Source organism: Bufo gargarizans, chromosome 4 (assembly GCF_014858855.1).
Source record: "Bufo gargarizans isolate SCDJY-AF-19 chromosome 4, ASM1485885v1, whole genome shotgun sequence".
Lineage (NCBI taxonomy): Eukaryota > Metazoa > Chordata > Amphibia > Anura > Bufonidae > Bufo > Bufo gargarizans.
The window spans coordinates 446,486,102-446,501,913 of NC_058083.1; the positions used below are offsets into that span (position 1 = coordinate 446,486,102).

A 15,812-nucleotide genomic window follows, 5' to 3' on the forward strand; every position below is an offset into this window, starting at 1 on the left:
GGTAGAATACTTGATTACTAAAATAATCGATAGCTGCAGCCCTAAAAGGCATTGTATACAGGGGCAGGGTGCTGGTTGTAGGCTACCAAAGCAGCAAAACAGATTACAGGCAAATGTTTTCAGTCAGCAGACCTGAATTCAGGCTCACCACCGTGATTACATGGCCACGTCTCACTGTCGGGCAACCAGATGGTCTGAGTTCAGGTTTGCAAAACAAATCGCCTTGAACATGATTTTGGGATGTGCAGACATTAGACATGCAAGAAACGCTGGGAGTTCAGCTGTGAAACCAGCAGAATTGTGAAAACAGCTCCGGACTGCAAAGTCATTTCCATGGAGCTGTTGGCTGTATAGTGCCTGCGTGAGGAACAATTGCTTCAAGGCCATAATACCTCAGCATTATGGTACTTGTGGTGCCTCAATTTACGGGCATTATATAAATCCATGCTGATTATTTCAGATTGCCTGATTGGAGTGGGGAAGGAATTCTTGCCTCTAAAATGAGGAAAATTGGCTTCTACATCTGGATCAACTTTGCACGATAAGAGACTGAACTGAATGGACGGATGTCTTCATACATATGGCCTCTGACGTGAACACCATATAAATTAGTGCATTTATGCTAGAAAACTTTAACTATTCTGTTAGTAACTAATTACTGATCATTTATTCAATATACTAAATATATATATTTGCTACTTACCAATATAGTCTTCAGCTCCATCATAAAGCTGCTTAGATTTGGACTGTGCTGCAACCTCTTTAGGGGGAAAAAGAAGGAAATACAATGTAAAAATGCATTTGCATCATAAACAAGCATTGTACATAACTGTAGGCACACAAAGTATAATTGCTACTAAGAGCCCGTGGCCAGTACTTGCCCCAAACACCATAAACTGCTCTGCCCACATCTCAGTGTCCCCTCAATAGGGTACAAATCAGTGGTGTAAAGTAGAACTGGCTTAGTTGCCCATAGCAACCAATCAGATTTCCCCCTTTCATTTTACAAAGGAGCTGTCAAAAATGAAAGAAGGAATCTGATTGGTTGCTGTGGGCAACTAACCCAGTTCTACTTCACACCAGTTTGATAAAGTTCATATTTATTTAATTTAGTCCCTACAGTTCATTGTAAGACCAGTAATGGCATGCAATGCCGCATTTCTTTTACTCATGGCCAAATTGGTATTGGGGAATGGCCACACATACCTGTGGATCATGTCCAAATTTAAGTCCCCCAGGTGTATGTCTTTGTTGGAAACCAGAATACGCGCTGAGGAAACCCACACAAACTCCATGCAGACACTGTCCTTGGTCAGATTTGAACCCACAACCTCAGCAAGCCACCAGTGCTAACCACTGAGCCACCGTGCTGCTCTGCAAAAACTCCATGACAGATGAGTAATGCAACACCATGCAGATTTGATCCAATTTCAGGCGCTAGTTTTGGCCATGGTGCGGCTGCTGCATGTGAGCTCGTTGTCTCACCTGGCTTGTACAGAGGCTGGGCAGCTGCAAGATGTGGCAATGCAAAGAGAAAATTTTTTTTTTTCCAAAATGTTTATTTTTTTCAGTATTAAAAAGCCCAAAAATAAAACAAACATACACATGTGGTATTGTTGTAATTGTGTAATCAAACTGACCCGGAGAACGAAAGTAACAGGTCAGTTTTACCGCATCAAAACCCAAAAAACTATGGAGGATTTTATTTTTTTATATTTTTATACCACCCCATTTGGAATTGTATTTTGTAGCTTCTCACTACATTATATGCAACTGTTATTGGTGCCATTAGAAAGTACAACTTGTCCCACAAAAAAACAGGCTGTCATACGGCTATGTGAATGGAAAAATACAAAAGTTATGGCTTTGCGAAGGCTGGGAGTAAATAAAAAATGAATAAATAAAAAAATTAAAATTGTCTGGTCCTAAAAGGATTAATGGCCTGTTCAGGATTAGGAAAACATGGCTGTCCATGGCTTGTGTCTGGTACTGCAGCTCAGCTGCATTGAAGTAAATAGAGCTGAGTTGCAAACCGCACGCCCCCCATGGAAGGTATGGTGCAGTTTTTGGAAGAAAGCAGCTGTTTTTCTAATTTCAGACAACACCTTTACCGGGTTTATTTTAGGTGTCTAAGGCCCCTTGCAGACAAGCGTGTCCGAATTAGGTCCGGATGCGTTGTGTCTGCGATCAGGGAGAATCATGCGAGTAGGTACGCAATCGCAGTCAGTTTTGCACGCACGTGATAAAAAACTGACTTTGGTACCCAGACCCGAACTTCTTCACTGAAGTTCAGGTTTGGGATCAGTGTTCTGTATATTTTATTATTTTCCATTATAACATGGTGATAAGGGGAAATAATAGCCTTCTCTCATTCAGAATGCATAGTAAAAGGTCCATTGAGGGGTTTAAAAAATATATATATGTAACACGTGGTGAGCGCGATTACGTCATCAAAGGTCTCTTTGCAGGTCCTGAAAGAAGAAGAAAGAAGACGATGCCGGCTGCACGAACAATAGGATGAGGTGAGTTCATTTTTATTTAATTTTTTAACCCCTTAATCCACATTTTAGTAAGCATTCTGTATTAAGTAAGCATTCTGTATAACCACGTTATAAGGGAAAATAATACAGTGAATAGACTTTAATTGGGTCCGGGGTTGCTTTCATCCCTATCATCTCCTAGCAACCATGCGTGAAAATCACACCGCATCCGCACTTGCTTGCGATTTTCACGCAGGCCCAATTATTTCTATGGGGCCTTTGTTGCGTGAAAAACGCAGAATATAGAACAAATTCACGCAACGCACAAGTGATGTGTGAAAATCACAGCTCATCTGAACATCCCCACTGAAGTGAAAGGGTCCGGATTCAGTGCGTTCACCTCACGCATTGAACCCGCACGGAATTCTCGCCCGTGTGAAAGAGGCCTTACAGTCCTGACAGGGTGAACCAAGTAGTGCTCGTCAGCACTGTAAGAGAGAGAAGTCAGATAAGACTCGTTTGCCCTCCCCCCGCCTTCTGCCCATGACTAGCGGGTTTCTTTCCTCACATGAAACAAGAAAAGACATCTGTAACAAGACATCAGTTTATAGAGGACCTAACTGAGGACACTAAGGTTAGGCTACTTTCACACTTGCGCTAGCAGGGTCTGGCAAGTGAACAGCCCACCAGATCCGTACTAAAGCTAGCCCATGTGTGCCGCCGGAAGTCCACTCTGGCCCCATTCACTATAATGGGGACGGGTCGGAGTCCGGCTGCAGCAAAGCAAACCTGCCGAGAGGCGGCTGGACAAAAACTGCAGCATGCAGGCGGCACACCTGGGCTAGCGTTAGTACGGATCCGGGAGGCTGTTCCTCTGCCAGCACATGTGTAAAAGTTGCCTTACTCCAGTCACAGGATGGTTATAAAGTCCATGAATCTCCTTCACTATACAGACACCATTGAGAAAGGTCACTTAGACCAGTGTTTCCCAACCAGTGTGCCTCCAGCTGTTGCAAAACTACACCTCCCAGCATGCTCGCACAGCCAAAAGCTGTCCGGGCATGCTGGGAGTTGTAGTTTTGCAACAGCTGGAGGCACACTGGTTGGGAAACACTGACTTAGACAACCCTACATGCTTCTGAGAGAAGTGCTGCTCAGTTGCTTTACCAGTGGGAATTTTAGGGTATGGCCGCGACATGTGTTGTGCCCAAGTATCGCAGAGTAGCAGGACTGCTATAGGAATGAATGGGGTCACAGTGCGACTCACATATTTGCTGGGAGACGCAAAAAATCAAATAGTGTTGGATTGTTTTGCTATTTGCATACGCAGAAAACGTGCAGGTAGCGTTAGGAACCCATTCGTTCCTATGGAAGCCCAGATACACTGCAATCTTTGGTTGCACAACAGCTGTTGCGGCCAAAATCGGCAGGTAGACGTATCCTTATGGCGAAGAGAAACCACAAGTGATCTACAGGTTCCCAAAACACATGTGAAATCAAGAACACATCCTTTAACACCTAGAAATAACAAGACCAAACTTGCAGAAGAGAAATGTGGTTGTGCAGTTTGACCAATCGTGACTCCACCAGTGACATGGAGTCATCATCTATCTCCTCTATCGTCTCATACAAGTAGCTCATTTTAAGTTTGGAGCTGAAATCCTCTTTCCCATATGCAGCACTTTTACTTCCATGTGTGGGTAAGTATAATGAGAAGACACTTTTTGGCACTTGAAGAAAGGTCAGATACATAAATGTCTACTCCCCAGAGGGCGACATTCAGAGCACACCTGATCTGGGTAATGGGAACGGAGAATGGGAAGAGGCCCCTGACTTACAGTAACTGAGATCAACATGAAAGGTATGCAAGAGCTAAAATGAAACATAAGGAAATATATATCTGTAACTTTTTAGCTGCGGTGTCTTTCTCAAGTTATTCTGAAGTGTCGGCAAGTCTTCTACGTGTCAAGCTTCTGCCTGCCTTCCAGCCAGAGTTGAACAAAACTAGAAATAATGGTTTGCACATAAAATCTCATGAAATTCCAATCTTTCCCAGACGGCACACAGGCTGCTATTAAACCTGCATAGGTACCTTCAAAATATCATTTTCTTATGGATTTGACAAGACGGAGCTTAAGAAAACAATTGTTGTGTACCTGCTTCAGGAGGTGCAGATATCCCTGCAGAACGTTCTTCAGTTGCCAACTGCACTCTAACCTGTGGGTAAGGAGGAAATCAGATTAATTAAAGAACTGGGAGGCCATATTCACATGAGTGTTCTGGATTCAGCAAACCTGCTCCTTGTGGGTCCAACACTGTTCTTCCCTCCAAACTTATAGTGAATTCCTGCCTGACCGTGGGTCTACTGTACTTTAATCATTCTGTGAGTACAGTATTCTAGACCCGTGGTCAGGCAAGGACTGACACCATCATACTGTAGATCATTATGAAGCTCAGTCAGAGGAGCCGGCATCACACAAAGTGTTTCCCAGATCCAACACATTCAAGTGAAACTGCCCTAAGGCCTCTTGCTCACGACCATATGCCCTCTGAGATATATGTCCCGAAGCGGCATTGATCGTGTCTTGCCCATGACCGTATACCCTCCGAAATACATGGTCCGTGAGCTGGTCATGTGTCCCTGAGCGGCATTGATCGTGCGCACGGGAGCGCACAGCATCATAGATTACAAAGATGCAGTGGACTTCGGGCCGCCCGCAGGGCTCATACGATCCTATGAGTGAGGGACAATAGCCCTGCGGGCGGCCCGAAGTCCACAGCATCTTTGTAATCTATGATGCTGTGTGCTCCCGTGCGCACGATCAATGCCGCTCCAGGACATATGACCCGCTCACGAACCGTGTATTTCGGAGGGCATACGGTCATGGGCAAGAGGCCTAAGTGACATAGAAAGGCTCTGATCACATCACCATCGAGCCCTCTATGGATGGGCATACACTGTGTGCACAATTATTAGGCAAATTGCAATTTATGAAAATGTGTGTTATTATTGAACAAATACAGTGCTCCCGGTGAACCCAAAATGTTAATAAAAAAGTAAAAGTGAGGTTTTGGCTTTCTTAGGAGAACATCTATGTGTGCGCAGAATTATAATATAACTATAAAGGAAAGCCCTGTCTAGTGTGTAAAGGCTGACAGATCCTATTCAAATGAACGGGAGCTAAGCTGCAGAAAACACCAGTCTCGGAAACACACAGGGGCAGATTCGCCACCTTTGTAGCATGAAAAAGCTTGAGACTTTTTCACCTATGCTGGTGTAGATGACCAGCATAGGCGAACAGAATGCCGGATGCTGCGTACGCCTCTTCATAAATTCGGCTCAGCATCTGGCAGCACGCCTAATTATGATACACCGGCGTACGCCGCCGCTCTATGATGAATCTGCCCCCTGAGTGTATGAAGCTTTCTGCTTCCGGGTCCGTCCACTGTTTAGTGCCTGGCGACAGACCGGAAAAAAAAATCACTAAGCTGATTGGAGGGTGTCCAAACCTTAGGATAGGCGATCACTATCTGATTGGGAGAGATCCGCACCCTGCACCCACACTGATCAGCTGTTCTCCCAGAACTACACGGCTCTGTACTTTGTGCGGCTGTTGGAGCTTCAGTACTGCAGTGAATGGGAGCAGAAATGCAGCAACCGGCTCCACCCACTGCACAACGGAAAAAGCTGTGCCGTTCCGGTGCCAACTCCACTACTGCAGAGCAGCTGACTGGCGGGGGGAACGGGTGTTCGGCCCCAGCGATAAGACAATGAAGGCTTATCCATCATCTGTAAAGGGTTGGCAAAACCATAACAGCTATTTGCCATTTGATAAGTCTGGATTGTATACTTATACCCTTCGTAGCTAGACTTTTTACATGATGGAAAAATACACTCTGAAACACTGAGCGGTGTACCTGGCATTTTGTAGTTGTAAATCTGTCGGCAAAATGACCCTGAGTCGAAAGTCCTTTTCCTATTAGAGGGGGAAAAAACAAGCTAATCAAATAAGAAAAACACATAAAAAAATAAATAAAAAAAAGCACTTCTAACAAGAGAATCAGCACTGTCCGCACAATCTGCATCACTTCATCACAGGCTAGCACAAAAGGTGAAGAAAACATAATACCGCTAAATATAAATGTGCATGTATTAAAGAACGGGGGGCGTGGCTAACTGCTGGCATGAGCGCACGCACTTGAGAGCGGCTCCGTTCCCTGTATTCCATCCTGACTAATCCTGCCAAGCTGCCTACTTCAAAATTTAGAGTGGCAAGTGCAGAGGAGAAGGAGGAAGCCCAGGCATCACGATATGGGTCCCAGCAAGGCACAATCCGCGGCTGAAAAGCTTAAAGAATATGCCGGCCACTCCACGTGCAGCAGTGACGCGAGGGCAGGCCTCACAGCAGATGGAGCCTGAAGATGCTGGGGAACCTGAGATGTATTAAAGAACAGTGTCATGTCATGGGCAAGCTCTCAGTTCAATATTACATGTATGCGCTCTATTCAGAGAAGATTCATCTCATTTACATTGTGTGGAGCTGAAAAGAAGGGGCTCTTACTTTTGTATAAAAAAGTTACTACAATAACAAGAGTAACAAAATACCTAGGACCTAAACTTGAAAATCACTGCCTCTTAAAGAGCCTCTGCTCATCTGTGTGCACACGGCTGTATTACCAATGGGTTGTAATGCATGTTACTGTACCTCTATATGGCTCAGATATTATATTCTATATCAGGGATACCCAACCTGCGGCCCTCCAGCTGTTGCAAAACTACAACTCCCAGCATGCCCGGACAGCTTACAGCTATCAGCCTACAGCAGGGCATGATGGGAGTTGTAGTTTTGCAACAGCTGGAGTGCCGCAGGTTGAGCATGCCTGTCCTATATGAATCCAACAGAACAGGTGCGTACTGGTCCTAGGATATTTGACGCAAATCACATGACTGCCACAGCCAACGGCTGGCCATGGTGGACACGTGTCAGGTCACTAGATCACATGCCACGCTGGGGAGTGGTCTGTAAAAAGCACAACAAAGATGGATAACCCCTTTAACGTCTGTGCAGGTTTTCTGGATGTAAGTTTATGGTCACATTTGTGACAGCAGCCCCTATCATGGTGTCCGATCCTGATGGAGTGTACCGATTGGTACCTCGAAGGGTACTTTTACACAGGGTTTTGTTGCGCTTTTTGGCATGGATCCACACTGCAGGTCAATCTACACTGAGGATTTATTTTGCAGCACATGATTTAAATTGAACTTAAAACCCCAACTCCTTTGCCGTTACTGTAAAATGCTGCGCACTTACCGCACAGCAAATCCTCATCGTTTCAGTCCCCCGCGGCATGCACTCTTATAAAGACGGGCTCTCTGGCACTGATTATAGGGTAGGCTGTGTATTCTAAGGCCTCTTTCACACGGGCGTCATGTTTTTTGCCCGGATAAGAGGCGGGTGCGTAGCGGGAAAATGCGCAATTTTTCCGCGCGAGTGCAAAACATTGTCATGCGTTTTGCACTCGCGTGAGAAAAATCGCACATGTTTGGTACCCAGACCCGAACTTCTTCACAGAAGTTCGGGCTTGGGATTGATGTTCTGAAGAATGTATTATTTTCCCTTATAACATGGTTATAAGGGAAAATAATAGCATTCTGAATACAGAATGCTTAGTATAATAGTGCTAGAAGGGTTAAAAATAATAAAAAAGTTAACTCACCTTCTCCTCTTGTTAGCGTAGATCCCGGTCTGTTCTTTATCTGTGGGCTGAATGACCTGAGGTGATGTCAGATCACATGCTCCAATCACATGGTCCATCACCGTGGTGATGGAGCATGTGATCTGACGTCACCACAGGTCCTCCAGCCCACAGCTAAAGAACAGACCGGCATCTAGGCGAACAAGAGGAGAAGGTGAGTTAGCTTTTTTATTTTTTTTAACCCCTCCAGCACTATTATACTATGCATTCTGTAGTCAGAATGCTATTATTTTCCCTTATAACCATGTTATAAGGGAAAATAATACAGTGAATAGACTGTCACCTAGAACCCATGCGTGAAAATCGCACCGCATCCGCACTTGCTTGCGGATGCATGCGATTTTCACGCAACCCCATTCATTTCTATGGGGCCTGCGTTACGTGAAAAACGCACAAAGAGGAGCATGCTGCGATTTTCACGCAACGCACAAGTGATGCGTGAAAATCACCGCTCGTGTGCACAGTCCCATAGAAATGAATGGGTCAGGATTCAGTGTGGGTGCAGTGCGTTCACCGCACGCATCGCACCCGCACGGAAAACTCGCCCGTGTGAAAGGGGCCTAATTGGCACACTTTACAAGAGGAACCTACTGGCACCGCGTGCTAAGTGTGGGAAATGCTTATTACCGGGGGGGGCGTTGGCGCGTGTAAACGTTGTAGATTACACACGGTTTTTCCGTGTGGATTGTTGTGTCGTAATAAAGTCCAAGCAAAGTGAATGGGATTAGACAAATCTCATGTACACTTAGCGGATGTTGACCTGCCGTATGGAGTTTAACATCTGCAACGTATCAGTTGCAAGGGTGAAAACCGCCGAAAATCCGCACCAAAAACTGCCAGTACCCCTGGAAACGCACAGATTTTCTGTTTTAAAACCCGCACCTGGGTGCAGGTAACCTTAGGAATGTTCAGATTGAGGATTATGACCGCGACAAAATCCACCATGCATCCCGTGGCAGAAACCGCTGTGCTGTGATTTCTACCATCAGTTTCCATAAGGACCCGCTCTAGGCTTAGCCGCGAGCAGGCTCCAGTTGCAGCTTTGGGTTCGCACGGTAACCACGCCAAGAACGGACCTCTAATTTCTGGATGTGGTCTTAAAAATTGCACGGCAAAAACCCTGGGCCACCTGAACTGCAGCATGGCCTCCCATTGAAAACAATGGGAGGTGGTTTCAGCGCAGATCCGGAACGGTTTTCCCCACGGAATCTGCACCCAAAATCCTCCATCTGAACATGCCCGTTTCAGTATTGCAGACCGCATTTGTGGATCCGCACTACACGGGCACCGTTCCGTACCCATTCCACATCACGGATGCGGACCCATTCATTTTAATGGGTCCGCAAATCCGGAGATGCGGAACTAAAGAACGGAACACTGCGGAATGTCTTCTGGGGTTCCGTTCCGCGCCACAAAAAGATAGAACTTGCTCTATCTTTTTGCGGAACGGAAGGATCGCTGACCCATTCAAGTGAATGGGTCTGCGATCCCCATGCGCCTGCCCCACGGACGGTGACCGTGCATTGCGGACCGCAATTTACAGTCCACCGCACGGGCTTCACAAATTCGTGTGAACGAGCCCTAACCCTTAGTTTGTTTTTATTTTTCTTCCCTATCTTCCTGGAGCCAGAACTTTTTTTTTTTTAAATTTCCGTTCACATATCCATACCGCGGCTTGTTTTTTGCAGGACAAGTTACACTTTCTTATGCCACCATTTAATATGACATACAATGTAGTCAGAAGCAGAGAAAAATTCCAAATGGGGTGGAACTGGAATTTTTTTTTTTTATTCCTCGGTTTTAAGGGTTTTTCAAAGTTTAGATGCTGAGATCACGGCATCTAAAGGCTTTGTTGACCGCGATCGGCATCACTGCCATCATAACTGATGAGAACGCTGTAAAATAATAATTACCACCAAAATAATTTAGTCAAGTACCACTGGCCTCAAAAAAATCACAGACACAGGGAAAAAGTTGCCTATACAGACCTTACAGAAAGTTCTAGACTATTGGCACTAGGTAGGTGGACAGCCTGGTATGGTAGGGGGGCACTGGGGGAGTGGTCAGGCGATGTGGGCGGGGCCTAGGGACACGTCAGGGCTCATCTGCATTCTCAGCGCAATCCCTCTGCATGTACCACGCACACAGCCATCTACCTGCGCCCTGATGAAGCCATCGTACACTCTCCCGCGCAGGTCCTGCGGTAGGAGCAGCGGGCACTGACTGAACACGCCCTCACACATCCCGCCGTCTACACCACAGGAACACGAAAGGACGGGCTCGGTCACGCGCTCTAGAAGGGCGGGGCTTACTGCGCGTGCGCCTATGTCGGGAGGGGTGGAGGGGGGGCTGTGAGGAGGAGGCGCGCGCTTCCCTCGCTGGAACTGACGGCGGTGACAGGAGAATGAGCGGGAAACACTCAGTGTGAGGGACAGATATGGAGAAGGCGGCGACGCACATGTTCTGTTGTATCAGCATGTAGGAAAGAACAGAATTTTTTTTTTGTATAGTAGTCGGCTGTACTTTCTGCCGCCACAGAAACCGTACAGCACAGTATAGGACTGGTGTATGACGGAGCTCCCAACTTTCTACACGAACAAAGAGGGAAACATTGTGCAGCGAAGTGGTACATTTTTTCTGCACTAGGCCACGCCTCTAGCTCCGCCCAAAACATAACTGCGCCTAATCCCAACCAGTCCTCTTAAAGGGGTTGTCTGGGTACCCGGGCATTGCCTTATTTTCACCCAGGCAGCCCCCCTGAGGCTAGCATCGGAGCATCTCATGCTCTGATGCACTACCTTGCCCTGTGCTAGATCAGGCAGGGCACGGGCTCTTTTGTTTTCAATAACGCACTGCCGGGCGGAAACTTCCGCACGGCATTGTGTTCGGTGACGTCACTGGCTCTGATGGGCGGGCTTTAGCGCTACCCTAGCCGTTTTACTGGCTAGGGCAGCGCTAAATCCCGCCCATCAGTGTCGGTGACTTCACCGGGCTTCCTGGCAGCCCCATGGAGAGCCCCGGTACGTCACCGGATCTCCAAAAAATGCCTTTGCCCTGCGCGATTTAGTGCAGGGCAAGGGAGAGCATCGGAGCATGAACTGCCCCGATGCTCAGGTCAGGGGGGCTGCCAGGATGAAAATGTAGGGATGTCCCGGACAACCCCTTTAACCACCTCCCAACCGCCTAACGCGCCGATGCGTCCGGGAGGTGGTTGATTTGTTCCTCCTGGACGCATCGGCGCGTCATCTCGCGATACCCGAGATTTCCTGTGAACGCGCGCACAGGAACAGAAGGTAAGCGAGTGGATCTCCAGCCTGCCAGCGGCGATCGTTCGCTGGCAGGCTGGAGATGTGATTTTTTTTAACCCCTAAAGGTATATTAGACGCTGTTTTGATAACAGCGTCTAATATACCTACTACCTGGTCCTCTGGTGGTCCCTTTTGTTAGGATCGACCACCAGAGGACACAGGTAGGTCAGTGAAGTCGCACCAAACACTACACTACACCCCCCCGTCACTTATTAACCCCTTATAAACCCCTGATCACCCCATATAAACTCCCTGATCACCCCCCCTGTCATTGATCACCCCCCTGTCAGGCTCCGTTCAGACATCCGTATGATTTTTACGGATACATGGATCGGATCCGCAAAACACATGCGGACCTCTGAATGGAGCCTTACAGGGGGGTGATCAATGACAGGCGGGTGATCACCCATATAGATTCCCTGATCACCCCCTGTCATTGATCACCCCCCTGCAAGTCTCCATTCAGACGTCCGTATGATTTTTACGGATACATGGATCGGATCCGCAAAACACATGCGGACCTCTGAATGGAGCCTTACAGGGGGGTGATCAATGACAGGCGGGTGATCACCAATATAGATTCCCTGATCACCCCCTGTCATTGATCACCCCCCTGTCATTGATCACCCCCCTGCAAGGCTCCATTCAGACGTCCGTATGATTTTTACGGATCCATGGATACGTCTGAATGGAGCCTTACAGGGGGTGATCAATGACGGGGTGATCACCCATATACACTCCCTGATCAACCCCTGTCATTGATCACCCCCCTGTAAGGCTCCATTCAGACGTCCGCATGTGTTTTGCGGATCCGATCCATGGATCCGTAAAAATCATGCGGACGTCTGAATGGAGCCTTACCAGGGGGTGATCAATGACAGGGGGTGATCACCCATATACACTCCCTGATCACCCCCTGTCATTGATCACCCCCCTGTAAGGCTCCATTCAGACGTCCGCATGTGTTTTGCGGATCCGATCCATGGATCCGTAAAAATCATGCGGACGTCTGAATGGAGCCTTACCAGGGGGGTGATCAATGACGGGGTGATCACCCATATACACTCCCTGATCACCCCCTGTCATTGATCACCCCCCTGTAAGGCTCCATTCAGACGTCCGCATGTGTTTTGCGGATCCGATCCATGGATCCGTAAAAATCATACGGACGTCTGAATGGAGCCTTACCAGGGGGGTGATCAATGATGGAGGTGATCAGGGAGTCTATATGGGTGATCACCCCCCCCTGTAAGGCTCCATTCAGACATTTTTTTGGCTCAAGTTAGCGGAAATATATATTTTTTTTGTTTGTTTTTTCTTACTAAGTCTCATATTCCACTAACTTGTGTCAAAAAATAAAATCTCACATGAACTCACCATACCCCTCACGGAATCCAAATGCGTAAACATTTTTAGACATTTATATTCCAGACTTCTTCTCACGCTTTAGGGCCCCTAAAAAGCCAGGGCAGTATAAATACCCCACATGTGACCCCATTTCGGAAAGAAGACACCCCAAGGTATTCCGTGAGGGGCATATTGAGTCCATGAAAGATTGAAATTTTTGTCCTAAGTTAGCGGAAAGTGAAACTTTGTGAGAAAAAAACAAAAAAAAATCAATTTCCGCTAACTTATGCAAAAAAATAAAAATTCTATGAACTCGCCAGGCCCCTCATTGAATACCTTGGGGTGTCTTCTTTCCAAAGTGGGGTCACATGTGGGGTATTTATACTGCCCTGGCTTTTTAGGGGCCCTAAAGCGTGAGAAGAAGTCTGGGATCCAAATGTCTAAAAATGCCCTCCTAAAAGGAATTTGGGCCGCTTTGCGCATCTAGGCTGCAAAAAAGTGTCACACATCTGGTATTGCCGTACTCAGGAGAAGTTGGGGAATGTGTTTTGGGGTGTCATTTTACATATACCCATACTGGGTGAGAGAAATATCTTGGTCAAATGCTAACTTTGTATAAAAAAATGGGAAAAGTTGTCTTTTGCCAAGATATTTCTCTCACCCAGCATGGGTATATGTAAAATGACACCCCAAAACACATTGCCCAACTTCTCCTGAGTAGGGCGATACCAGATGTGTGACGCTTTTTTGCAGCCAAGGTGGGCAAAGGGGCCCACATTCCAAAGAGCACCTTTCGGATTTCGCAGGCCATTTTTTACACAATTTGATTGCAAGGTACTTCTCACACATTTGGGCCCCTAAATTGCCAGGGCAGTATAACTATGCCACAAGTGACCCCATTTTGGAAAGAAGACACCCCAAGGTATTCCGTGAGGGGCACGGCGAGTTCCTAGAATTTTTTATTTTCTGTCGCAAGTTAGTGGAATATGAGACTTTGTAAGAAAAAAAATAAAATAAAAAATCATCATCATTTTCCGCTAACTTGTGACAAAAAATAAAAAGTTCTATGAACTCACTATGCCCATCAGCGAATACCTTAGGGTGTCTACTTTCCGAAATGGGGTCATTTGTGGGGTTTTTCTACTGTCTGGGCATTGTAGAACCTCAGGAATCATGACAGGTGCTTAGAAAATCAGAGCTGTTTCAAAAAGCGGAAATTCACATTTTTGTACCATAGTTTGTAAACGCTATAACTTTTACCCAAACCATTTTTTTTTGCCCAAACATATTTTTTTCATCAAAGACATGTAGAACAATAAATTTGGCGAAAAATTAATATATGGATGTCGTTTTTTTGCAAAATTTTACAGCTGAAAGTGAAAAATGTCATTTTTTTGCAAAAAAATCGTTACATTTTGATTAATAACAAAAAAAGTAAAAATGTCAGCAGCAATAAAATACCACCAAATGAAAGCTCCATTAGTGAGAAGAAAAGGAGGTAAAATTCATTTGGGTGGTAAGTTGCATGACCGAGCGATAAACGGTGAAAGGAGTGTAGTGCCGAAGTGTAAAAAGTGCTCTGGTCATGAAGGGGGTTTCAGCTAGCGGGGCTGAAGTGGTTAAAGGGAGTCTTTCACCTAATCTGAGCATTTTTGACCGCTCAGATCAGGTTATAGACTCTGATCCTTATTACAATGTTACCTTTGTTTTCTGTGTCCCTCGTCCAGATATTGAAAAAAAAACAATCTTTAAACATATGCAAATGAGCTTCTGAAGGTGCCCAGGAGCGGCGTTACTGGGCGATGTGCCCAGAAAAACACTCCACTTTCAGCCCTCTGGCCCGCCCTTCTGTCCTATTATTATCTCCTCCTCTGCCTCCAGCCGGCGGACCTCACAAGCGGCAAGAGAAGAAGTTATGGGCAGAGGAACAGCTTTTCATATTGCGCATGCGCCGGTTGGCTGTCTTTACTTGTGTGCCCCCCAGGAATATCCCCAGTTATGTGCCCTTAACAGAAAGTGGAAAAAAAATATAAACAGCACATACTTAGGCCTCATGCACACGACCGTTGTTTGATTCCGTGTCCGTTCCACAAATTTTGACGTTCTGATACGGACCCATTCATTTCTATGGAGCCTTAGAAATTGCGGATAGCCAACCGTTTTGTATCCGCGTTCGTGGTTCCCTTCCGTGGAAAAAATATAACCTATCCTATTCTTGTTCGCTAACAACGGTTTGCGGACCCATTCAAGTCAATGGGTTCACAAAAAATGCGGATGCACAACGGAAACCATCCGTATGTCATCCGCATCTGCATTTTTTGCGGATCAGTTTCCTGGCAAACTGTCCCCAAGACCTTTTGGCAATAAAAAAAAATAAAAAATTGTACAGGAAGTTCAAACGACCAGATTGGCAAGCCTTGTGTGGTGATTGCACGTTTTGCAAGTGTCTTCTTTTTGGCAAAAATGCCACGGTGGAATGTGGAAAAATTAATAAATCTGGTACAGGAAAGGCCCAAGCTGTGGGACACCCGATCCTCTGTCTATCAGGATCGTGTCCTGGGAGAAAGTGGCCCGTCGCTTGAGGCCTGGCGAATGGGATAAGGCTGATCTCCGAGGTCGTGCTGAATTAGGTAAGTGCAAGCCATGTAGTTTTGGTGTTCTGCCCGTGTGTTGTCCCTAATGATTTTGCTAGTACTTCCATGAGTTCAGAGTCATGTCCCTTTTGTGGACAGGCTTAATTCTGTAGTGGTATGTCTATGTAGGGGTGTAGCTATATAGAGGAAGCGGCTGCTTTGGGGCCCTGACCCAGAAGTGGCCCAGCCAGGTGGAGGAGGACTAAAAGATTGTGTCGGGGGCCCCCTCAACAGTATTACACAATGAAATGATATACAGTGGCAGTATAGACAGTGTATAAAACGGA

General features: G+C 46.3%; 1 protein-coding gene across 1 annotated transcript in view; it reads right to left on the reverse strand.

Annotated features, from left to right (window-relative positions):
* FANCL (FA complementation group L) overlaps positions 1-10,525 on the reverse strand; it is a 29,060-nt gene extending 18,535 nt beyond the window's left edge. Inside the window, exons 1-4 of the mRNA XM_044291249.1 lie at positions 10,394-10,525; positions 6,399-6,457; positions 4,637-4,697; positions 704-760 (exon numbers count right to left, since the gene is read on the reverse strand). Of these exons, the coding sequence (XP_044147184.1) occupies positions 704-760; positions 4,637-4,697; positions 6,399-6,457; positions 10,394-10,480 (264 nt within the window). The 5' untranslated portion in view covers positions 10,481-10,525. The remainder of the gene's footprint in view (positions 1-703; positions 761-4,636; positions 4,698-6,398; positions 6,458-10,393) is intronic.
* Positions 10,526-15,812: the final 5,287 nt, after the last annotated feature.